The sequence below is a fragment of the Ochotona princeps genome, chromosome 17, assembly GCF_030435755.1.
Source record: "Ochotona princeps isolate mOchPri1 chromosome 17, mOchPri1.hap1, whole genome shotgun sequence".
Lineage (NCBI taxonomy): Eukaryota > Metazoa > Chordata > Mammalia > Lagomorpha > Ochotonidae > Ochotona > Ochotona princeps.
Window position 1 is genome coordinate 19083330 of NC_080848.1, and position 26363 is coordinate 19109692.

Here is a 26363-nt window from a genome sequence, read left to right on the forward strand (position 1 = left end):
CAAGCAGGGAGTTGGATAAGAAGCAGGGCTGTCAGGATTAGAAGTGGCGCTCATATGGAATCCTGGCGCATGCAAGGCGAGGCATTTTAGCCACTAGGCCACCGTGTCTGCCCCATGTGTGTTTTTAATTTTTTTTCTTCGTGAAAAATTGAGATAGTTTATTCATAAATGGTAGGAAAGTACCTAGTTTGGGCCTAGTTTGATGGGTCAGTTGGCTAATCTTCCCTTTGTAGAAGTCAGGATCCCATATGGCACGTTTGTGTCCTGGCTGCACCATTTCCCATCCAACTCCCTGCTTGTAGCCTAGGGAAGCAGTGGAGGATGGCCCAAAATCCTTGTGGTCCTGCATATGTGTGTGGAGATCCAGAGAAGATCCTGGCTGCTGGCTTCAAATCAGCTCACTCATAGCCATTGTTTGGAGAGTGAACCAGCAAATGGAAGATCTTTCTCTTTTCCTTCTCTCTGTAAATCTACATTTCCAATAAAAATAAATCTTTTTTTCCCCCAGTTTGAAAAGCAGGATTTATTTAGGAAAAAAAGGGAAAAAGGGCTCCTGCCCTGGTGGCAGGAGGGAGCTCCAAGTGTCCATAGTTAAAAAAGAAAAATACCCTAGACCTCCTGCAATAGGAGGAATGAAAAAAAATGGTAGAGATGGTGTCTTTTATGTACCATCCCAGGGGAGTTACTACAAACACAGGGTCATTCACAGTGGCTTCTGGTTTAGAATCAAACCTCAGAAGGGTGGGACTGGTTAAAGTTCTCCCATTCTAGTGATAAGCTGACCATCTCTTTGACAGTGACCCAGAGATGAGATTAGTTGGGTCACTTCTTGCTTTTGTTACAACTGAGATGGTGAATTCGTATGTTAATTCTGCCCCTCTGTCCTTCCTCAAGGAGAGAGGCTGTCTTTGAAAAATGTGCTCTATAAAAAGGAAAAAAAGTACTGACTTTGTCAAATTGATTAGAAAGGTGAAAAGGTGGATGATGGAATGAATTATAGAATATGTTAAAAAAAATAACATGGTGGTGAATCAGAGGGAAATCTCTTTTAAAGATTTATTTATTTTTACAATTTTATTTTTGATTATTTTTACATAGTTGATCAGGGTGGGAAGGGTGCAGGATCAGGGAAAAGTGGGTGAGACCATTGTTTACACATTTTCTTTTTCTTCTTCCTTTATCTGGAGAAAGGGGAGATACACGAGGAGAAATCATGCCCAGCCCTGCTTACCTCCCTACTGCCACGGTACCTGGGGATGGGAATAGCCACCTGATGTCATCCCAGGGTCCCTATTGTGGAGCATTTTATGAGGATTCGGCTCATATGATTTCAGTAGTTCTGAGATGCTGTTGTTGTCGCTGCTCCAAGGATGAGGAAATTTTTCCAAGGTCAATTGTCTGACATCATCCACCTCCCAGTCTCCATTCTCTCAGAAATTTGCTGTCAAGCTTTGCTGGGGTAGTTGATCAATTTGTTCTTTCCTCCTTCCTCTGCAAACCGGTGGGTGCTATGGCCCAGTCCAGCTCTGCCCATCACATGCTTGGCCCTGATGTACATCATCAGGGAGAGCTACAGCCCAGTAGTGACCTGCAGTAACTGTAAGGAGTTATTCAAATATCCCACGCTGGCCCCAGCGCCATTTCATCTTCCTCACAGCTCACAAAATTCACACCAGTCCAGCCGTCCACCAAACAGATGTAACCTGGCGTTATACCTTAGAATTCCACCCCCAATCTCCCAGCCCCTTCCCCAACTCTGCCCACTTAACCATCTTTCTTAGGCAATCACCTGTGACAGTCTCAGGCATCACCTGGGGCCTGCCTTCAATACCTCCCAATCCCCCCCACATGTTGAATGACATAAAGGCCCAGGTGTGGCTCTTTCTCTCTTCTCCTTCTGGCCCCTCTCCCATATTCCTCCTCTTCCTCCTTGCCTCCTCACCACCTCCACCCCCTACCCACCCCCGTTCTTGCCCTGCTGGAATACACTTCCTAAGATACCTCGCTGCGTCTGGTGTTTTTGGCTTACGGTAAAGAACCAGGCTGTGGGAGTTAGCTGCACGTAATAACGTAAAATTAGAGCTTTAACTGTTTTAAATAACTAACAGTAACCCCCAGTAGACTGGTCCCCAGCTCTGGTTCCTGTGCCTGCCAGCATGTACAGTGGACTGGTCTGGTCTGCCGTTCAAATCTCATACACGTCAGAGAGCATTGAAGCTTAACTCAACTGACTTCATCCTCCAACCCACACTCATGCTAGCAGGTGCCACCATCTGTCCAGTCAAGCTTGCTCCCAGTCCTGGTTCTCATACTCACCAGTGTAAATTGCAGCTCATTGCAGAGGTACCCACAGCCTCCACACTGGACCTATTCTCTGCCCCAGATCTTGACTTTCCAGGTGGTTCTGCAGTCTAGCTTGACAGGACTTGCCGCTAATCCTAGCACTTGCCAGCTGCTGTAGCAAAGTCCAACCTGCGTGCTCTTATTCTGGCTCATGCCTCTACCAGTGTATATAGTCGGTTAGCCCAGCCTAGCTCTCCCCCTAACCCAGTTCACATGTAGGCCAACAGCTATTGTTCAGTGCTCTGCCCAGCCTGGTGTGCTCCCAGTCCCAGCTGTCATGTTCACCAGTAGGAACAGTGGCTCAGGGCTTGAGTCTGGAGGCTCTGACTCCTTGGCCTGCCAGGTGCTTGGAGCCGAAGGGGCCAGGTAAAATTTTATTTTATTCCATTTGAAAAGCAGTCTCCAAATGACCACAAAGGCCAAAGCTGGACCAGGTTGGAGCTTCATCCTGATTTCCCTTTATGGGTACAGGGCTCCAAGGACTTGGGCTGGTATTTTTTTGTTTGTTTGTTTTGTTTAAGATTTATGTATTTGTATTGGAAAGGCAGATTTACAGAGAAGAGGAGAGACAGAAAAGAAGATCTTCTCTGTGTTAATTCACTCCCCAAGTGGCTGCAACAGTTGGAGCTGAGCCAATCTGAAGCCAGGGGCCAGGAGCTTCTTCTGGTCTCTCAGGGAGCTGAATGGGAAGTGGGGCTGCTAGGATCCAAACCGGTACTCATATGGGATCCTGGTGCATTCAAGGCATGGACTTTAGGCACTAGGCTGCTACGCTGGACCCCTAAACCCTTTATTTAAAAAATTACTTTGCTTTGCACACGTGTGCATACGCACGCATACACACACACACACACATATACACACACACACAGTGAGAAATTTCCATATGTTCATTCCCCCAAACTGCTGCAACAAATGGGAATGGAGCAGGCTAATGCCAGGAGCTAGAACTCAGTCTGATTCTCTCACATAATAACAGAGACCCATCTACTTGAGTCACTTTCCTTTGCTTCGCAGGGTGTGTGTAAGCAGGAAGCTGAAGCAGAGCCTGTAGTTGAACCCAGGCACTGTTGTGAGATGCAGGCAGTTCAGCTAGCATTCTGTCCATTCCAGCTGGCATCCTAAGCACTCTGCTTAATGCTTCCGTCCAGTTAGGGTTTGAAGGTGGTGTCTGGTTTGTAGATAGGTGGATGTGATAAAATGAATGCATGCTCTTCAACTGGCATGGTATCTACTTGTTTGGGTTTTATCTTCCTTTATGAAACATGCCTTAAAGAATTCAGATTTGAAATGGGTTTTAGAATGTGTAAGTGAGTGATGAGTGCTAAGATGCAGATCTTTATCTGTAGCACAGGGACACTGAGTTCATGTTCTCAATAAGTGTAGAGTGTCAGTGGAAAAATCTTACAGGAAGTCAAGAGGATTTTAGAGGAATTGAGAGAAAACCTTCTTTCTGGATATATAAATGTTTTACTTAAGAGGCAGCTAAGAAACGTTTGTCAGAATCTTTTTTTAAAATTAAATTTATTCATTAATTACATTGTGTTGTAATTACATAGAATCTGGGATTCTTCCCCCACCATCCCCCCACGTTTCTCAGAATCTTTCTCTCATGTAACAGCCAAGAAAACCTGGACTCGTGTATAAGCCCATTTAATTTTAGAGTGTGATTGATAAGTTGTATCAACTGGTTATTTTAGGGCTTGGATCAATAATACAGATAGGTTTGGTCTTCCACACGTAAAAATGTGTATTCGGCTTAATTTTGTCCTGGACATAGAAGCATTTTGTGATTTTTTTTTTCCCCTTATGAGAAAGTACAGTGTATGTATGTGTTTAGGGTATTTTTATTTATTTAAAAAGCAAAGTTAACAGGGGAAGGTGGGAAGGGGAGAAGTAAGGAGAAAGAGTGTGTGAATGAGGGAGCAAACGCTCATCTGTCCACTGGTTCATTCCCCCAAAATGGCTGTAGTCACTGGACCATGGCAAAGAGCCCTAGAACTTCATCCTGGTCTCCCAAGCGGGTGCAGGGTTCCAAGACTTTGGGTCACCACCAAGGAGCTGGATGGGAAGTAGAAGAGCTGAGACTTGAACTGGCACCCATATGGGATCCTGATAGATGCAAGGTGAGGATTTAGCCATTAGGCTGTCATGTTGAGCCCGACACATTTATTTTTGAAATATGATCGTACATTTGAATGTGAAAGTGTGGATGTATGCTTGTATTTATTGAACAAAATAGACTAGGGAATACTGGCAAATAGTAATTTTGGAATAGAACTATTGGCAGAAAGGAATGGTTCTTCACACTTGACCATAAGCCTTTATCTAATTGTTGTTAGTATATATTATGTTATACAGTAAAGTGCGGGAAACCGATATCACTAATTTTCTCCTCTATGCAGTGCTTATATTATCTTCTTGAAAATATGGGTAATTTTCAAAATAGGAAGATTGAAACAATGAAATAAATTCCTTTCTAATACAAATGTGTTGAAGTACAATGCAGTTTTTATAAATAAATTCTGGATAAAAAGTACCTGACTTCTTTTTTTAAAGTTTTTAATTTTATTTTTAATATTGTTTACATGTTGAGAGGGATCCTTGCCCATGTGGGCCTTCAGTTATGGTTGGGAGGGTTACAGTATAGAGGGTGGGTAGGAATAATGTTTCAGTTCTGTTTTATTTATTTATTTATTTGTTTTCTTCACCCTTTGTGGCTCTGATGCATGCCAGCAGATACAACAACCTACCCCAACTTGGCTTGCCCCAGTCCTAGTCCACATGCTAGCTGACAAGTGCTACAGCCCTGCCCAGACTGGCCAACGCTGAGATCTAGTTCCCACACTTACCAGTGGAAGTAATGGCTTAGACCTGGAGTCCCTGAAATTTCCCTGTCAGGCCCACTCCTAGTCCCGGGTTTTGTGTGTACCAGTGGGTGCTGGCAGCCCAATCTGGTATGGTCTACCCCCAGTCTTATCATTTGCTGGCATAGGCTCACCCCAGCCTGCTTCCAGTCCCAGTTCTTGCTGGTAAGTGCAATAGCCTAGCCCACCCAACAATGACCTCTTATGTGAATTGATGCATGTTATGGCCTAACCTGGTCTGGCCTGCAGACAGGCCCAACCCATCCAACCCCCAGACCTGGCTTACATGTATGCCAATGGGGTATGCCAGTAGGTGCTCTGTCCTCATCTGGCCTGCCCTCAGACTTGGCTCTCATGCTCACCAGAGCTGAGGCCTAGCAAGGGAATTCCTCAAGGTCTCTTACCAGACCTGTTCCCAGCCATGAATCTCACATGTGGTGGGTGGTGCTGCCCAGCCTCAACATGGCCTTCTGGTCCTGGCACTTCAGCCATCTCCTACTGCTTTCCCCAGGCCTTTAGCAGGAGATGGTTTGGAAGGAAGTTAAGCATTTTAGGACATGAACTAGTATCCATTTGGGATACTGAGATTGCCGGCAACAACTTTATCTGCTGTACCACAGTACCAGCCCTTTACTACATATTTGAAATTTATTTTGAGATTCTCCTTTTACCCATGTGTTATTTAGAAGTGTGGTGTTTAATCTCCATGTATTTTGGGATTTTTCCAGCTTTATTTTTGCTGTTGAGTCTTAATTTCATTGTCATCTGAGGACTGACTGTATAGTTTCTGTTGTTTTAAATTTGTTAAGATATATTTTTTGAGTGGAAATGTGGTCTGCCTTGGCGAATGCCCCAGTGAGAGCAAGAGAATAACATATGTTTTCCTGACGTTAGATGAAGTAGACTGCAGATGTGAATTATATCTGGCTAACTAATGGCAGCTTTGAGTTCATTTCCTGGCGTTAGATTAAGTAGACTGCAGATGTGAATTATATCTGGCTAACTAATGGCACCATTGAGTTCAGCTGTGTCATTACTGAGTTTTCTGTCTGATGTATTTCCTTTTCTGATAGAGAGGTGTTAAATTCTACAGTTGTAATTGGGCAATCATCTGTTTCTGCTTGCAGTTCTGTCAGTTTTGGCTTTTCTGTTTTGATGTTCTGGTAGATGAATACACATTAATGATTTTATGTTTTCTTGGACTTTTGACTCCTTTATCATTACATAACAACCCTCATTATCCCTGGTAACTTGCCCCAAAATCTATAAAATAGCCATCCCTGCTTAATGTTAGAACAGTGTATCTTTCTCCAGTCTTTTACTGTTTTATTTCACTTGAGGCACACATAAAGAAAGAGCTCTTCCATTTGCCATTTCACACTCCACTTGGCTGCTATAACGAGAGCTGAGCCAGGCCAAAGCCAAGAGTCAGAAGCTTCATCCTAGTTGCCCGGATAGATGCCTGGCAGGGGCCCAAGCACTTGCTGTCTTCCACTGCCCAGAAGCGAAGCATCTGGGACTGGATCTGGCACTTCAGTTTTAGATACTGGATTTGCAAATGGCAGCTCAACTTGCTGCACCAAAATTTGAACCCCTTCAGATTCAACTTTTTTTGTAGGCTGCAGCAGTTTTGTTTTTTGATTCATTCTGACAGTCTATACCGTTGATACTTAAAGTGATTATATGTATAATCACGCATAGTTGGCTTAATATTTGTTACTTTAAAAAATCTTATTATCGGGCTCGGCAGCGTGGCCTAGTGGCTAAGGTCCTCGCCTTGATCCCATATGGCCGCTGGTTCTAATCCCGGCAGCTCCACTTTCTCTCTGTCTCTCCTCCTCTCAGTATATCTGACTTTGTAATAAAAATGGAATAAATCTTTAAAAAAAAAATCTTATTATCCCATTCTTTGTTTCTTTTGTCTTCTGTGCCTTTTCTTCTATGCCTTGCCATACTTTTTATGCTTGTGTGGTTGTCCTCTTGGATATTGTAATCATGTATCTGAATAGTTTACTGCTATGTGAGGTGATCCAATTGCTCATTGTGTTAGCTGCTTTTTTTTTTTTTTAACTTTCTGTTGATGTTCTAGGATTTAGTTGATTAAGAAGTCAATTAAATCCTTTTTTTTTTTTTTTTTTAAAGATTTACTCATTTTATTACAGCCAGATATACACAGAGGAAGAGAGACAGAGAGGAAGATCTTCCGTCCGATGATTCACTCCCCAAGTGAGCCGCAACGGGCCGGTGCGCACCGATCCGAAGCTGGGAACCTGGAACCTCTTCCGGGTCTCCCACGCGGGTGCAGTGTCCCAATGCATTGGGCATTGGGCCGTCCTCGACTGCTTTCCCAGGCCACAAGCAGGGAGCTGGATGGGAAGTGGAGCTGCCGGGATTAAAACCGGCGTCCATATGGGATCCTGGGGCTTTCAAGGCGAGGACTTTAGCCGCTAGGCCATGCCGCCGGGCCCTATTAAGAAGTCAATTAATTAAGAAATTCAAATTAAGAAAATTATGCGGTGAAATAGGATGGTGTTAACTTCAATTAGAGATTTTTGTTTGCTTTTTCCTAAGGCCGTCTTTTTAAAAAAATGATATTCAAGAATCATTTTTTTTCTGGAGTTTGTGTTCCTGTGTATAGATTTCTTTTCTTGTTCTTGTTTATTATGAAGCTGTGATTCTTTTTGAGTTTCAAATCTCCCAGGTTTGTCTGGTCTTGAATTCCAACTTCTGTTGAATTGAGCCTTGCAGACTTAGTCTTCGATCTTTTCACCAGATGAGCAAATGACCCAAAGGCAGATTCTGTCCCTTCTTCATCTGACATCTTCAGCTGGCTCTCTGATGATTTTCAGAAGAGATTGCTGTGCCCTCTCTCTCCCACAGTCTTTTGTTTTGAGGGAGTTGAGTAAGGGAGGAACATGTTTGAATTCTCTGCTGCTCCACTACATGGAATCAAGTCCATAGTTGTTCTACAGATGAAGAACTTGAGATCCAGACATATAAAGTGCTATTGTAAGACCAGAAAAATCAATGTCAGGATCAGATCTAAGGGATAAGTGCTTGCATTGTTGTAATACCTGTACTACTGATGAATGATTTTAACCACTAATCATTTATATATTTTTAAAGATTTTATTTATTTGTTTTATTGGAAAGTCAGATATACAGAGAGGAGGAGATACAGAGAAGAAGATCTTCTTCTGGGCTGTCCTCGACTGCTTTCCCACTCCCCAAGCAGGGAACTGAATGGAAAGTGGAGCTGCTGGGATTAGAACTGGCGCCCATATGGGATCCTGGGGCGTTCAAGGCAAGGACTTTAGCCGCTAGGCCACGCCACCGGGCCCGAGAAGATTTTTAATCTACTGGGTTCACGCCACAAAAGGTGGCAGTAGCTGAAGTTGGGCCAAATTGAAGCCAGGATCCTAGAATTCCATCCAAGTCCCCTATGTGGCAGGACCCCAGGCTCCTAGGCTATTATTCCACTGCTCTCCCAGGTGTATTAGCAGGGAGCAGGATTAGAAATAGAATAGCTGCTATCTGAGTCAGAGCCACAACCCCAGCCCCAATATTTTGAGCTTTATTGAGTAGCAAAACACATGCTGAGTAGCAGATGGCTTCCTTTCTTACCATGGTGCTTTCCAAAACCACATGAACAATGTGGTAAGTAGGTTGTTAGCTGAATAAAAACCAAACAAGGTTCAGGTGTTTGGTGCAATACTTAAGGTCCTGCTTTGGGCAACTACATATGATATCTTAGAATGCCTGGGTTTGTGTCCTGGCTGCTTCCAGTCTAACTTACTGCGAATGTGTGCTGGGGAACAGGTAATGATGCAAGTAGTTGAGTTCCTGCAACCCATCTGGGAGAATCAGATTAAGTTCCTGGTTCTTGAGGCCAGTGTTGTGGAATAGTAGATTAAGCCACTACTTGTGACGTTAGGCATCTCATATCTGATGCCAGTTTAACTCCTGGCTACTCCACTTCCAATCCAGCATCTTGTCAATATACCCAAGAAAGTAACACATGAAGATCCAGGTATACTTGGGCCCCTGCCAGCCATGTGGGTGACCCAGATGGAGCTTCTGGCTCCTTGCTTCAGCCTGGCCTAGCCCTGACTATTGAGGGTATTTTGGAGAATATCTCTCTCTCTGTCTCCCTTTCAAATCAATTGGGAGAAAAAGTAAGAGAAAAAGAGAAAAAAAAAGGGAATGAAATTACAGAGTGAATGATGAAACAAATGGTTTGTTCTGCATTTGGAGAATGTTTTCAGTGACCCAAAAACCTGCTACGACTCGTTCCTGAAGTTCTAACTCTCTCCCAGTAGTACCACACCGTGGACCCAGATTTTTTTTTTTAATTTAATTTTTATTGGAAAGGCAGATACACAGAGAGAAGATAGATCTTCCATGCTCTAGTTGACCTCCCAAGTGGCTGCGGCGGCTGGAGCTGAACTGATCCAAAGCGAGGAGCCAGGAATTTCTCCTGGATCTCCTATGTGGGTGCAAGTTCACAAGGTTTTGGACATCCTCAAGTGCTTTCTCAGACTATAAGTAGGGAGTTGGACGGGGAGTGGAGCCTCTGGACACAAATTGGTGTCCATGTAGGATCCTGAGACATGCAAGACAGGGACTTTAGCCACTAGGCTATCGTGTTGGTCCCAAGATTTTTTTTTTTAAATATTGATTTAAATTTACTGGAAAGGCAGATCAGATTTGTGGGGAGAAGGAGAGACATAGAGAAAAATCTTCCATCTACTGATTTACTCTGAATGGCCACAACAGCAGAGCTGAGCCCATCTGGATTCAGGAGCTTCTTCCAGGTCTCCCATGTGGGTGAAGGGTCCCAAGGCTTTGGGCCATCCTCTGCTGCTTTCCCAGGCCACAAGCAGGGAGCTGGATGGGAAGTGGAGCAGCTGGGACATGACCAGTGTCCATCTGGGATCCCAGTAAGGATATAGCCATCGAGTCATCACACCAGGCCCATGGACCAAGATTCTGTCTAACACATAAGCCTTTAAGGGATATTCAACATTTAATCCATGGCCTTTTGCTTATGGTCACCAAAGGTTTATGTCTACCTCACAATGCAAAATATATTTATTCTATCCCCAAGGGTTTCAAAATCTTTAATTCAGTCTGAAAGTGTTTCAAATTCTAAAGTCTCATTTCTGAGTCAAGGCAAATTTCCTTAACTGTGAAGTGCTATTAAAAAAATAAAACAAAAACAAGTTACATATTTCTAAGATATGGTGGTGGAACAGGCACAGGGTAAATCCAATCCAAAAGGGGGAACTAAAGAGAATGAATTGGCACAAAGCAGAGCTGAAGTGCAGTGGGGCAAATATTAAATCCTCAATGCTCTGTATTCAGTGTCCAGTACACATTGATGGAAATGGATTCCCAAGGACTTGGCAGCATTACCCCTGTGCTGTGTACAGTCCACATTCTACCCTGCTGGGATAGTGTCGTGTACTGCTTACAGCTTTCTTTCTGGGTGTTGGTATGTTGCTGGTACATCTGCCTTCCTGGGGTCTCCTCTGCAGCTATGATCTCACCTTTCCACCAGTGGCTCCAGCTTTGTGGCACAGTGCATCTGACCTCCTAGTTTTCCCTTGAAATCTCAGTGGAAATCACTAACTGCATATTTCTCCCTACTTGCAATTCATGGCACTGACACTGTAGTGTAGCATGTAAAGTTGCTGCCTGTGTGGCCGGCCTGTTCTAGCTCTAGCTGTTCCACTTCCAATCTAGTTCCATGTTGGTCAAAGTTCTTGGGCCCTTTCATCTACTTGGGAGAAGCAGAAAGAAGCTCCTGGCTGTGGATCGGCACAGTTCCTACAATGTGGCCTTTTGTGTGTGAACCACTTCCCCCACCCTCTGTTTCTCTCTCTTGCTATCACTCTGTAAATCTTCCTTTCAAATAAATAAATAAATAAAAAGTGCAAGTAATATCACATGGGACATGGGGAGATGCCGAGGCCTGCTGTGTGCATGGACCACACCTGGTCCTCCGTGGAGTGCTTCACCAGTTGAATATTGAAAAGGAATCTATGTGGTCTTGAGTAATCCTGCAGAAAGTATCTTAAGGTTGCTTGAAGTAGTTTTGCCCTTCCCTGCTTTCAGGCTTATGATGGGGGGAACATCTAAGATTTCTGAGATGCCCTGGAAGCCTTCACCAAATGACTCCCTTGTATTGGCTCTAATCTCTAGCAAGTGACTTCTCTAGCATAGTCCTAAACACTTGTCCTGTCCTAAACACTTAAATTTAAACGAAAGTTTTATTTATTTGTTTGAAAGGCAGAATGATTGGAACAGCGGTAGGCAAACGGCGGAGAGGTGTCTTCTACCTCTGCTGGCTCACTGATGAGGGCTGGACCAGGCTGACACTCGGTGACAGGAGCTGCATCAGAGTCTTCCATGTATAGGGCAGGGACCTAAGGACTTGGGCCATTTTTTGCTGCTTTGCTGTGTTTCCAGGCACATCAGCAGGGGATTGGATCAGAAGTGGAGTAGCTGGTAGTTGCCCCTTAATGAACTGGACCTGGCAGGCCAAAGCTGGGACTCCCAAACCTAGTCGACGCCTTTCATAATGGTGACCCAATTGCCTGAACCATCACCACTGCCTTCCAAGGTTTCAATTTGTAGGGAAATGGAATTAGGGCCACAGTTGGATATCATTCACAGGCCCTTTGATATGAAGCACAGGCATCTTAGTTAGTAGATCATATGGTAACCTCTCGATTTTATAAAAGATGGCTTCCTGTGTTATACCATTTTTAAAATGGTTTATTTTATTGTTTTTGAGAGAGAGAGAAAGAGATCTTCTAGCTATCTGCCACTTCATTTCCCAAAAGGCTGTATAACCAGGGCTGGGTGGAGCCTTCAAAGTTTGTTAAAAAGTGGAATTAGGAGGGGCAGGTGTTTGGCACAGTGGCTAAGTCCCTACTTGAGATACTCACATTCTTTTTTTTTTTTTAAAGATTTATTTATTTTTATTACAAAGTCAGATATTCAGAGAGGAGGAGAGACAGAGAGGAAGATCTTCCGTCCGATGATTCACTCCCCAAGTGATTGCAACGGGCCGGTGCGTGCCGATCCGAAGCCGGGAACCAGGAACCTCTTCCGGGTCTCCCACGCGGGTGCAGGGTCCCAAAGCTTTGGGCCGTCCTCGACTGCTTTCCCAGGCCACAAGCAGGGAGCTGGATGGGAAGTGGAGCTGCCGGGATTAGAACCGGTGCCCAAATGGGATCCTGGGGCGTTCAAGGCGAGGACTTTAGCCACTAGGCCACGCTGCCGGGCCCGAGATACTCACATTCTTTATTGGAGTGCCAGCTACTCTGTTTTTGTTGTTGTTTGGTTTTTGTTTGATATGTATGTGTATGTTTTAAAGATTTCTTTTTATTGGAAAGGCAGAGTTACAAGAAGAGGAGGGTTTGCTCTCCAAATGTCTGCAACGGCTAGAGCCTGATCTGCAGCCAGGAGCTATTTCCAAGGCTTCTATGTGGATGCAGGGTCCTAGCCTCCGCTGTTTTTGTTTGTTTGTTTTCTGTTTTAAAAATTTTTAATTTTATTTTTTAATGATGATTACATGATTGATCAGGGTTTAGGGAAAATTGGGTTGTACTCATTGCTTCCAAATTTGCTATTTCTTCTTGTTGTTCCTGGAGGAAGGAGAGAGACAAAGGGGGAAACCACTCATGACTTTCCACACGTCCCAATATACAGGGATGAGCAACCACCACCTCATATCAACCCAGAGTCTCAGTGTGTACATATTCTAAGGGTTCTGTCCAAGTGGTTTGGATAGTTCTGAAATGCTGCCGATCTCACCAATCCAAGGATGATATCACCCTCCCACTGTCCATTGTGTCCAGTTTGTTCTATTCTCCTTCTTTTGCTATAGCACTAAATGTGCTGCCATATTTCTTTTTTACGATAGGGCCTGTGTCCTCTACTCCACCTTTTTCACTAAGTAGAACATGTTCTTGCAGGCGAGTCCAAGTACCTGGGACAGGCATCCCAAGCATCACTGGATCCCCCTCCCCTGGGGCTCACAAACCTGGCACCCATCTAGTAGATGGGCCCCAGGACCCGGGACAGGAGACCCAAGCCCTGCCAGATTCCCCACCCCTGGGGCTCATAAACCTTGCTCCCACCTTACAGGTAGGCCCCAGGACCCAGGTCAGGCAACTTGAGCCCAGTCAAATCCCCAACCCCTAGTAGGTAGGCCCTGGGACTGGGCCAGGAGACCCAAGCCCTGCCACATCTCCCACCCCCCGGGGTTCACGAAACCATCACCCATCTAGAAGGCAGGCCCCAGGATCTGGGCCAAGCTACCCAACCTTACCAGTTTTCCTGTTCCCAGGGCTCAGGAACCCAGTCCCCACCACACAGGTGGGTCCCAGGATCTGAGACAAGCTACTTGAGCCCTGTCAGATCCTCCGTCCCTGAGACGCACGTACCCGGCCCCCGCTGGGCCCAGGCTGCCATGACTCGCCTTACCTCAACATCCATATTCTTACTGTGCAGCCTGACCTAGTCTAGTCTGCCCCTGTTGCAGCTCCTGCTGGTGGGTACTGCAAACTGTTCCAGCCCAGCTTGATTGCTGTCCCAATCCTAATGCTCACTGGCTGGTGTTGTGGTTCTATCTGGCTCCTTCTGCCTCCTGCCCTGGTTCTCAGGTCTGCCAGTGGTGTTATGTGCTGTCCCCGACTGGTCTGTCTCCAGACTTGGCCCTCATGTATGCCGGCAGGTACTGTAACTGGCATGGTCTGGGCTGCTCCTTGCTTTGCTTCTTGGGCTCACCTGCAGGGACTGCATCCCAATGAAGGAGTTTCCTAAGCTCCTACATCGAGTCTCTTGCCAGTGCACTTCTTGCACGCACCAGTGGATCATTGGCCCAGGTTGACTTTGTCCATCTGCTGACAAGAACTGTGGCCTTGTTCAACTGGCCAAACCCAATTTGGATTTTTGTTGTTGGGTGTGCAGCATGAAGTAATGATAAATGCTTTTAACAAATTGATGGGCAGGGAGGTAGACACTTGTGATAACAATTCAGATGCCGCTTGGGACACTCCATCTCCTGTTGGAGTGCCTGGTTTGGAGGGGTGGTTCTGTTTTTGGTTCCTACTTCTAGCTGATGCGCAGCTGAGAAGGAGCAGCTGATGGCTCAGGTCATTTGGATCCTAGGCACCAATGTGAGAGACCCGAGCTGAGTTCCTGGCTTCTACCTGGCCCATTTAAGCTGTTGTGGGGATGTGAAGAGTAAACCATATTGGATGGAAAATCTCTGTCCTTTCCATCTGTATTTTTCAAATCAATAAAAGTAAACAGTCCACCCACTAGCAAAAGTGGAGAGTAGACTGAGCAGCCCCCAACCTCCACCAGCCTGGTTACATTACCCCAGTGTGAGCAGTGAGGCCCAGCCCAACAGCCACCCATGGCCTCCCTAGCCACTGCTACCCTTCCTTAGTGCTGCTGAAATCATGCCTGATACCATAGGTCACTGGATGGGGAGCAGTGACCTGGGCGACTCGCATTGTAGATGTTGCCACTAGGGACAAAAAGGCCATTACCGTGGAGGTTGTGGGAATAGGTTTATTGTAAGAAAAGCATATGGCTTTATCAAAAGAAATGACACCAAGGAAGATATATATGCACACCAGAATGCTATAAAGAATCAAACTCATAAACTGGTAAATGTGTTCCATAGGAGATGAAGGGACTGTGAATGTGATGTTGTTGAAGTACAAAAGGGTGTGGAGGCAGCCAGTGTTCCAGGCCCTGGTGGAGCCCCAGCATAGCAGAGCCCCAGCATAGCATAGCCCCAGCATGTGCGTAGGGATCTTCCACACAGTGACCACTAGTTACCCGCATAGGGAGGAGAGTAGGGAGAGGAGTGAGGGATCCTGGAGAACTCTCGCAGGCCAGGCCCTGCCTTGCTGGCCCTGCTGCACTGCTGACCACGAGGGGACAGGAGAGCAAGGGAGACCTGTGAGGTGGCATCTGCTTCCGGGTGTAGACCAGGACTGTGCAGCGGCCTCCTTTTCAGAGACAGTCCAGAGAGGATGGCAGTGAAGAGGGTCAGCAGCATCGAGGAGAGAAGAACCAAGGCTAGCAGCCTCCAGAAAGAGCAAAGTCAGCAGTCGCCAGAAAGCCCTAAGGCACAAGATGGCAGAGACAAAAGCAGCAGCTCCTCCAGCTGAGACTTCACCCTGTTCCGAGGCTGAGTAAACGCCATCCATCTGCTGTAGTCACCCCGCAAGAAGACATGAGTGTGACTGGATGCCAGCTTGCTCTTTGCCCGTTGACCAGATTGTGGGACTGTCTACATGTTCTTTGCAGTGTGGAGCTTTGATTTATTTACCTAAAGATGTGTTTTGAAAAAGAGTGTGTGTGTGTTTTAAAGATTTTCACTGGAAAGGTGGATATACAGAGAGGAGGAGAGACAGAGAGGAAGATCTTCCATCCAATGGTTCACTCCCCAAGTGGCCGCAACGGCTGGAGCTGAGCCAATCTGAAGCCAGGAGCCAGTAGCCAGGAGCCTCTCGCGGGTATCACGCAGGTGCAGGTTCCCAAAGCTTTGGGCCGTCCTCGACTGCGTGCTTTCCCAGACCACAAGCAGGGAATCAGAAGAGATGTGACCTGGTGTCTGTATGGGATCCCAGGCGTGCAAGGCAAGGATTTAGCCACTAGACTATCGCTCCAGGCCTGATATTTTATCTTTTGAAAAACACTTACTTATTTGAGAGAGAAGGAGAGATATGGAGAGTCAGAGAGATCTTCCATTTACTGGTTCACTCCCCAAGTGGCTGCAGTGGCCAGGGTTGGGCCATACCGAAGCCAGAAACCAGGAGCTGCCTGCAGGTCTCCTGGAATGCAGGGATCTAAGCACTTGGGCCATTCTCTGCTGCTTTCCCAAGGACATTAGTAGGAGCTGGGTGGGAAGTAGGACATCTGGGACCTGAACCAGTGCCCATATGGGATTTGGTACTAGTGACTTTACCCACCCTGCCATGGTACTGGCCCCCCAATGCTTTCCCAGGTGTATCAGCTGAGAGGTAGATTGGAAGTTTAACAGCTAGGACTCAAACTGGGACTCTCATGGAATTCCAGAGTTGCAGGTAGCTGCTTAACCATTGTGCATCAACTCTAGCCTTAGGCTTTTTATTCTGAATAATTTGAAACTCTTTTGAGACTATGCTCTCTAGTTGCTATGTGAAGAATAGACTATAAGGCAGCTGGAGTGCAAATGAACCAGTTAAGGTGATATTATTATGGTCTAGGAGAAGGATAATTACTTCTTGTCTGGGGCTGTATCTAGGAATCATTTGAGTGGTCTGAGGTTAGAGGATTAGCCATTGAATTTGCTTACTGGATGTGTGGATCTGAGACAGACAGACTCCGGAGGAGGCAGTTAGGATGATTTCATAGCTTTGGCTTGAGCAGTTGGCTAAATGATCATGCCATTTGAAAGAATAGCGAGAACTATAATTGACTAAGGGTGTTTCAAATTTTAACTTATGTGTACCAAGCACAGGTTGAGTAATTTGGATCTGAACATTTGGGAATGGGAGCATTTCAGATGTTTAGATTAGGAATATTTAATATATATGTCCATTATAAGGTATACGAAACTTCCTATAAGATGAGACTTTCTAAGAATTCAAATATATAGCTACTTCCTGTTTTCTTCGTTATTTATTTGAGAAGCAGAGACAGACTAAAAGAGAAAAAGAGAGAAGAAAGGAGGGAGGAGGAGAGAGAACATGTTCTGATTTGCTAATTCACTCTCTAAATGCCTAGAAGAGTTGGGGCTTGGCCAGGGTTGGAGCCAGGACTCAACAATGTAATCCAGGTATCGTGGAAAGGACAGGAACATCACTGTTGATTCCCAGGGTCTGCATTGGAAGAAGCCAGAGTCAGGAACCGAAGCCGGAGTCAGATCCAGACACTTCAGTGTGTGATGTGGACATCTTAACTGTTAAACGAAATGCCTGTTCCCTTCCTCTTTTTTGTTTCTTCTTCTTTTTTAAAGATTGGTTTATTTTCTTGAAAGTCAGAGCACACACAGAGGAGTAAACCGTCATCTGGTTCACTCTGCAAATGACCGAACCCAGCTGGAACTGGGTTATTTCTAAACCAGGAGCTTCTTCTGGGCATCCCGTGTGGATGCAAGGGCCAAGGACTTGGGCAAGCTTCTGCTTTCCCAGGCACATTTAGCAGGGAGCTAGATCAAAACTGGAGTAGGAAGTGGCACTCATGGGATGCCTGTTGTGCAGGCAGTGGCTTAACCTCTGTTTACTGCCTGTTTCTCCTCAAACTCCAGCCTTGTGTAGAGTTGTCTGTTCTGAATATTAGTATGTGATCTTTTATGTCTTTTTATTATTATTATTTATTTGAAAGGCAGGACAGGAAGTCAGAGCAATAGATCTTCCAGTTGTAGGTTCACTCCCCAAAGAGTTGTTCCTGGAGCAGGATCTCCCATGTGAGTGCAGGGGCCCAAGCATTGTGGCCATGCTGTGCTGCTTTCCCAGGGAGATTAACAGAGACATTGGTTGGGAAGTGAAACAGCTGAAACTTGAACCAGTACCCGTATGGAATGTTGGCACCATATGAGCACTGGTTCTAGATTTATTTATTTTTATTAGAAAATCAGATTCTCCATCCATGGGTTCATTCCCCAAGTGGCCGCAACGGCTGGAGCTGAGCTGATCCAAAGCCAGGAGCCCAGAGCTTCTTCTGGGTTTCCCACGCGGGTGCAGGGTCCAAAGGCTTTGCGCATTCCTTGACTGCTTTCCCAGGACACAAACAGGGAGCTGGAAGGGAAGTGTAACACCTGGGACACGAATCCGCACCCATTTGGGTTCCCAGTGCATGCAAGGTGAGGACTTTTAGTCGCTAGGCTACCACCCCAGGCCCTAACTTAGTGTCTTAAGATTCATCCACATTTTATTATGTTTTAGCGTTTCTTTGTTGTTGAATAATATTTAATTGTGTGAATATTCCACATTTCATTCATTCAGTTGATGGATCATTGGTTTGTTTTCACTTTTTAGGGTATGGTGTTTGTGTGGATGTTCTGTGTGTGTGTGTGTGTGTGTGTGTTTTTAAGATTTATTTATTTTTATTGGAAAGGCAGATACACAGAGAGGAGTGACAGAGAGGAAGATCTTCCTTCTGTTGATTCACTCCCCAAGTGGCCGCAACGAATGGAGTTGAGCCAGTCTGAAACCAGGAACCCAGAGCTTCCTCCAGGTTTCCCACGTGGGTGCAGGGTCCCAAAGCTTTGAGCTGTCCTTGACTGCTTTCCCAGGCTACATGCAGGCAGATATATGTTGTGGGCTGAGGAGTTGATTTACATTCCTTAAGCTGAGCCCTCAGGAATCGGGCCTACGGCAGTAGCACCTAGCCTTTGCAGACTCATTGGCGTCCTATTGTCCTGTTGATGGGCTTGGGGGAAAGAGAAGATAATATGGTAATAAAGAGGCTTGTGGAGAGATGGCTCCGAGAGACGGCTCCCAGCACTTCTAACACCATCATGGTCTCCGTGTGTCGGTGCTTTTCGCTCGGACATTCGCCGTGCCTACTATGCCGGCTCAGCTAGCCGCGACAGATAGATGGAAAATGGGGCTGCTGGAATTAGAACAGGCATCCAGTGGAATCCTGGCGCGTTCCAGGCGTGGACTTTAACTGCTACGTTATCGTGCTGGGCCCTGTTATGTGTGTTTTCATTTGTCTTGACTATATACCTAGGAGTGGAATTGCTGAATCATGGTAATATACATTTAAGCTTTTGAGGAACGGTCAGAGGTCAGACTGTTTTCCCTAGTAGCTGCATCATTTTATATTTCTATCAGGAACATATGAGAGCTCTAATTTTTCTATATCCTCCTTATACTTAACATCGTTTTGATTATAGTCCTCTAAGTCGGTATGAAGTGGTGTCTCATTTTGGCTTTGATTTGCATTTGCTTGCTGGTTGATGATGTTGAACATTTTTCACATACTAATTAAGGACTACTCTTTGGACAATCTTTCCTTTAGGATGGGAGTAGGATTTTGTGTGGTTGGAGTTTAGTTTGAATTATTAGTCAAATAAGTAATCTCTTACTCCTAGTAATTAAGAGCCTTCATTTAGTTTATTTGCACATTTGTGATTTCATTCTTATTCCATAAAATATGATAACAAAGACTTTTCCTCAAAATAGGTATGATTTCTATCTTTGATATGTTAACCTAATTTTTAAAATTCACAATGTTTTTAAAACATTTTTATTTTCATGAACTGGAAAGGCAGAATGACAGAGCATAGGCTAGTACTTGCTTCCATTGTTGGCTTGCTCTCCAAATGCTCCTGACAGCCAGGGTTGGCCAGGTCAAAGCCAGGAGCCCAGAACAATTTCTGGGTCTCTGACGTGGATGATGGGTTCAAGCCAGTGCATCATTAACTCTCAGGATGCATTAGAGGAAGCTGAATTGGAAGTGTAATAGCAGGTGACCAGTGTTCCCATAGGGAGTATAGGCATCCTGAGCTGTGGCTTAACCCTTTGTGTCAGAACACCTGCCCTGGTTGCTTATCAGCTTTTGCTCATGTCCCTGTAGCATTGAGCTCTTGGGATAATGCTGAATCTTCTTCAAAAGCAAAGCAACATAGAGAATAATCTAATCACATAGGGTTAGAATGAAGCATGTCAGAAAATCTGTAGAAAAGAGATTTGGTTTCCTTACATCACCAAAGTTTTACGAATATATAGAGAATGCATAATTATTTTAAATTATTTTAAACTGTTTTAAGCTGGGTCATGTGACCTGAAATGATAAAGCTTGATTTACTAACTCAGGAATACTTTTATTGTAAATTCAACTCTTGAAAATGTTAGTTGCTACAATCTGGATTTGGTCTAATCAGTCGAATTGGATTTGTGAAAAAAAATTTTTTTTCATTCTAGAGATACATGCTACAGGATTTAACTATCAGAATGAAGATGAAAAAGTCACCTTGTCATTTCCTAGTACTCTCCAAACAGGTAAGAGATGTGGCTTTTGTAAAATTTCATGATAAATAGTGATATATTAATTCTCTCAAGGAAATTTTTATGCCATATTTTCCCCCTCATTGTTCTTAGTAGATTATATACTAAGAAGGAGCTTCTGAGAAACCATCATTAGACCTTGTGGACCCTGGAGTTTTATTCTAAGGCTATTGGGTTATGGGAAAAAAGGTTTCTACTTACAGTCTGTGTTGTTAGACAAAAACAAGCATGCCCGAAACTAAGGACCTTTTGCTCTGTGTAGTGTGTGATGAGAGGCCATTCAGCTTCAGATTTTAGAAATATCTCTACCTGGCTCCATCTCCTACTGTTTGAATCCAAATCTCTGTGACTTGGACATGTGCAGCCAGAGGCAAAGAGGGGAAGAGTAACAAAATTTTTTTTTTTAAGATTTTTTTTTGAAGATTTATTTATGTTTATTGTAAAGTCAGATATACAAAGAGGGGGAGAGAGAGAGAGAGATGAAGATCTTCCATCTGATGATTCACTCCCCACGTGACCGCAACGGATAGTTCTGCACGATCCAAAGCCAAGAGCCAGGAACTTCCTCCAGGTCTCCCACATGTGTGCAGGATCTAAAGGCTTTGGGCCGTCCTCGACTGCTTTCCCAGGCCACAAGCAGGGAGCTGGATGGGAAGTGAAGCTGCAAGGATTAGAACTGGCACCCATGTGGGATCCCAGCACGTTCAAGGCAAGGACTTTAGCCGCTAGGCCACCGCACCAGGCCCAGATTTGTTTATTTCTATTTTAAAGTCAGAAATACATAGAGGAGGAAATACATAGAGCAGGGAGCTGGGTGGGAAGAAAGGCCTCCGGGATTACTACTGGCACCCATACATGATCCTGTTGCATGCAAGACGAGAACGTTAGCTGCTAGACTACCATGGTGGACCCAACACATTTTTTTTGTTACTGTTGTCATTACTGTGGTTAGCTGTAAAAGCATATCAAAAAGAGAGGGCTTTTTAAATTTAGCATAGTGAAAGAAATAATATACACTTCATCTGATAAACCACTAAAAATTTGATAAATGAGTAAATTAAAAGGAACACATAATAAGGATAGAAATAAAAATGACTAATAAACATGTGAAAAGATTTAGCCTCTTAGGATTAAATGACTATCAAAACAGTAGCCACCATGCTTTTCTGTCATGTAAGAGAAAAGTTAAGATTACTAATGATATTGCTTCAATATTACTTGTGGAATATAGATCCATGTTAATTTTTTGAAAAGCAGTCTGGTAATGTGTATCCTAAACTTGTGTGTTCGTTCTTTTAACCCAGAATATCTTTCAGTAACTCTTAAGAGAAAAATAATATACAGAAGAATATATCCCAAGGATAAAATAATAAATACAGAAGCTGCTTTATTCCCTGAAGTGTCCATTGAATTATTACTTGGGATATTTTTTTTTTTTCAAAGATTTATTTTTTTTTAATTGGAAAGTCAGATAGATATACAGAGAGAATGAGAGGCAGAGAGGAAGATCCTCTGCTGATCCTTCCGGCTCTCCCACACGGGTGCAGGGTCCCAAGGCTTTGGGCCGTCCTTGACTGCTTTCCCAGGCCAGAAGCAGGGAGCTGAATGGGTAAGCGGGGCTGCTAGGATTAGAAACCGGCACCCGTATTTTATCCTGGCACCTGCAAGGCGAGGATTTTAGCCTCTAGTCTACTGCATCGGGCCCGATAATTTTTAAAATTCAGTTGAATATATTTATCTAACATCAAGGCATTGATTTAGCTAGTGATGACAAATAAATATAGTGGAATATACTTAGCAATATACTTGTGAATTCTTGATAATCATACGGAGTTTATTATAAAGTTGAAAAGCACGATATAAAAGAAAAAAGTTAATTTGGAGAATTTTTATCTTTTATATTGGTACCTTTGAAGCCTTTCTGTGGGTGATTATTATTAAAAATGTTTTGTCATGAACATGTACTTAAAAGTGCTAAGAAATATGCAGGAATGTGAAAATTGAGATTTCTCTTTCTGAAACTCCTATTTTGTCTACTCTCTGATGAACCCTTCCAGAGGTACTCTCTGGATCTGTAAATGAGTGTGCACATTTTAACCCAGATAGGCTCACAGTCTCAGTGGCTTACAGAGAACACTTGTTGCTTCACTAACTTTAGGGTGAGAGGACTGCAGGGCATCAGCACCGTGGCTGAGCTGAGTAGACTCTCCTCATCTCACAGGTGTGCTCATCTGAGGAATTGCCGAGAGCAGCCACACTCTGCAACGTGCTGTTTTCTCACATGCAGAGGGTAGAGGGCAGAGGGTATGGATGGGGCGAGAGCAAGAGCCCGGACACAGTTAAAACAACTTTATAGAAGATGGTATACTTGATGTCCAGTCCCTTTTCGTTCAGCCAAAGCAAGTAGTGTGACCAACCAAAGTCAATGGGCAGCAGTTACCAGACATGTGAGAAAAGCTTCTGTTATGAAAAAGCAAAAACAAAATCATAAGGATAATAGGAACATAGAAACTTGAAAGAAACAAAGGCAAATTAAAAGACAGCTTAAAGATTTATTTATTTGAAAGGCAGAATTACAAAGAGAAAAGTAAGAGAGGGATCTTCCATCTGTAGGTTCCTTGCTCAAATGGCTGCAGTAGCCGGGGCTGGGCTTGAAGCCAGGGACCAGGAGCTTCCTCTGGGTCTCCTTCATGGGTGCAGGGAACCAAGCTCTTGGACCTTCCCCAGCTGCTTTTCTAGATACCTAAGTGCTCTTAGGGGATTCTAGCATGGAGGGGGCTTAATGCACTATTCCACAATGACGCTCCCTATAGAGTTAAGAGAAGGTACTTTGTTTTATTAGACAAGAATAAGAATGCCCAGAGAGCAAGATTTAGAGTAAGAGGGAAGTTCCTGAGAATTATAATACATTAAATACCATAAAAGCCGGGCCCGGCGTGGTGGCCTTGCGGCTAAAGTCCTCGTCTTGAACGCGTCACGATCCCTTACGGGCGCTGGTTCTAATCCCGGCGGCTCCACTTCCATCCAGCTCCCTGCTTGTGGCCTGGGAAAGCAGCCAAGGACAGCCCAAAGATTTGGGACTGCGTGGGAGACCAGGAAGAGGTTAAATCTTAAAATAAATAAATAAATAAATAAATAAATAAATAAATAAATAAATAAATAAATAAAAGCCAATAAGAGTTTTGGAGGCTGAAATTGAGGAGTCTGCCTAATACTAAGTACAACAAAGAGATAAAAACAAAATAAAGATCTGTAATCCAGTCCAACAGAACTAGCATCCACCTAGTACTTGATTAGAGGAATTTATTGAAGATACCGAACGAAAATTTCATTTACCTGATGAAGCAAGAGCTCTTGGTCTCATAGAAAGTACACTATTGGGGAAAGACCTAGTAAATGTAAACGGTCCCATACCACAACAAATTTTAGAACAAATGGGATAAAGTGAAGCCCTCAGAGTTTCTGTATGGGGTAGGAGATATGAAGGGAGGTTAGCATATTACCTTCAAAGTTCAGGAATCAGAAGATGACAGGACATATCATTAAACTGGAAAGAAGCTGCTCCTTCAGAATCTTAATAAGTGAATCTGGTTTTCACCTAAGAAATCCCTGACTAGGTATGAATTTATGTGGATTTATTATTTCACATTTATGAATTTAACTGAATTTAAATGTGAGGGTGAAATGAACATACTTTTAGATTTGCAAAGTTGCAGATTTGCAAATCTTGTGAAAGTTGTGGAGGTAGGGCCCTGTTTCGTGGTTTAGTGGCTAAATCCTCGCCTTATGTGCACCAGGATCCCATATGGTGCTAGTTCATGTCCTGGCTACAATTCCAACTCCCTGCTGGCAATCTAGGAAGGCAAGAGAGGATGGCTCAAAACCTTGGAACACTGCACTCATGCTGGGAGATGCGGAAGAAGCTCCTAGCTCCTGGCTCCTGGATTCGGATCAGCTCAGCTTTGGCCGTTGTGCCCATTTGGGGAGTGAACCAGTGGACTGAAAATCTTTCTGTCTCTCCTCTCTGTAAATCTGGCATTCCAAGAAAAAAATAAAGCATTTTTTTTCTTAATTGGAAGTAGAGAAATCTTCAAATAGGCTGAACTTTGTATAATGAAAAAATATTGTGTCTATTGAAACTTGAAGAACTAGTTATCTTGTGTAAGAGAAATCAGAGTTGAGCGTGGGTACTTCTAGCAGCAGGGAGAGGGAACAAACTGATGTGGGTAGAGTACTGCCTCACAGTACTATCTGAGTGTTAACTATGAACTGTTAACTTTAAGATGTAAAATAAAGTTTTGAATTTAAAAAAATTTAATTTAAACATTTTTAAAAGCTGTATCATTGCAGACTTTATCCTGTTCATAGTGTAAAAGTGCTAGACATCAGCTAGTGGAAGTAAATTTCATATATTTGGAAGAGTATGACAGTCATCAATGAAAGAAGTGTTGGTATAGAAATTAGAAAATATTTAGAAGTGAATGATGAAATTATCGCATAGCCACTGTCGCCCTGCTCTCCACTCCCCATGCACTGTCCCTCTGGCTCTCCACTCGAAAAAATTTTTTAAAAATATATAAAAAAAGAAATTATTGCATAGCAAAACATGAGGATGCAAGTAAAACATAGCAGAAGGGCCTGACCTGGTAGCCTAGTGGCTAAAGTTCTCACCTTGCATGCACCAGGATCCCATGTGGGCGCTGGTTCTATTCCTGGCGGCCCCACTTCCGCATGCAGCTCCCTGCTGTGGCAGTACAGAATGGCCCAAAGCCTTGGGACCCTGCACCCGCATGGGAGACCCAGAAGAAGCTCCTGGCTGCTGACTTCAGATCAACTCAGCTTCAGCTGTTGTGGCCCCTTGGGGAGTAAATCATCGGATGGAAGATCTTCCTCTGTATTTCTGATTTTGCAAAAAAAATATATAATTTTTTTTTTTAAAAGCAGAAGACACAGAGTTAAGAAAGAATCATAATAGCTAAATGTCAAACTCAAAGTTAGACACAATGGGCTGATAATCTGATGAGAAATATTTAGGATAATGAAATATTTAGGAAAAATAAAGGGATGAATGAAAATTATTTTTTAAAACTCTAATTGTAAAATAGTCCAAGAAGACATATAAATCTAGCAGGAATGGAGGAGGAAAACATGTGTTAAATTGTTGAACAGCATTAAGAAATAACAATAATCATTAAATTAAAAATTAAGGATATTGTATGTATGAAAAGAAACTGGAATGTATTTGCTAGAATTCGCTGGGGAAGAATAAACATTGCTAACACAGTAGATTTATTTACATATTAAATTAGTAACTTGTACCAGGCTGTTTTATTTGAAAAGCTGAGTTAGAGAGAGAGAGAGAGAGCTTTATTTGCTGTTTCACTCCTCAGTTGGCTGCAAGCCAGAGCCGAGCCATGCTAGAACTAGGAGCTGGGAGCTGGGAGCCAGGAGCATTTTCTTCTAGCTTTTTCTTTGCTGTGTTCCCAAGCACATTAGCAAGGAGATGGATCACAGTGGACCAGGTGGCACCAGTATGATATGCCACAGCCGCAGCCCCACTAAGGCTATTTTAAATGCACTGAACATAATATTTTTTTTGATCCTTTTAAACAACCTTTTTAGATAGCTTGTTTTATGTCTACTTAATAAGTGAGGAAAGTAGGACACAAATATGGTTTAATTAATTGCCCACGGTGACACTGCTAGTAAGCAACAGAGCTGGGGTTTCCACTCAAGCAGTTCAAATCAAAAGTTTATGCTTCTGCCACATTTTACTATTCTTTTATTTTGTGAGCTAAATATTTTTTTTTATTTATTTTATTTTTATTGGCAAGTCAGATATACAGAGAGGAGGAGAGACAGAGAGGAAGCTCTTCCGTTAATTCATTCCCCAAGTGGTCGTAGCGGCCGGAGCTGAGCTGATCTGAAGCCAGGAGCCAGGAGCTTCTTCCAAGTCTCTCATGTGGGTGCAGGATCCCAAGGTTTTGGGCCGTCCTCGGCTGCTTTCCCAGGCCACAAGCAGGGAGCTGGATGGTAAAGCCATGGTGCCGGGAATAGAATCAGTCCCCATATGGGATCCCGGTGTGTACAAGGCGAGGATTTTAGCCACAAGGCTATCACGCCA

The 26363-nt window shown here is 43.9% G+C and overlaps 1 protein-coding gene across 4 annotated transcripts in view; it reads left to right on the plus strand.

Annotated features, from left to right (window-relative positions):
- NPEPPS (aminopeptidase puromycin sensitive) overlaps positions 1-26363 on the plus strand; it is a 97582-nt gene that overhangs the window by 17760 nt on the left and 53459 nt on the right. For all 4 annotated transcript variants that reach the window (XM_058676640.1, XM_058676641.1, XM_058676639.1 and 1 more), the window contains one exon: positions 20156-20233. In XM_058676640.1, coding sequence (XP_058532623.1) covers positions 20156-20233 — 78 coding nt within the window. Of the gene's footprint in view, positions 1-20155; positions 20234-26363 lie in introns of those variants that run through there.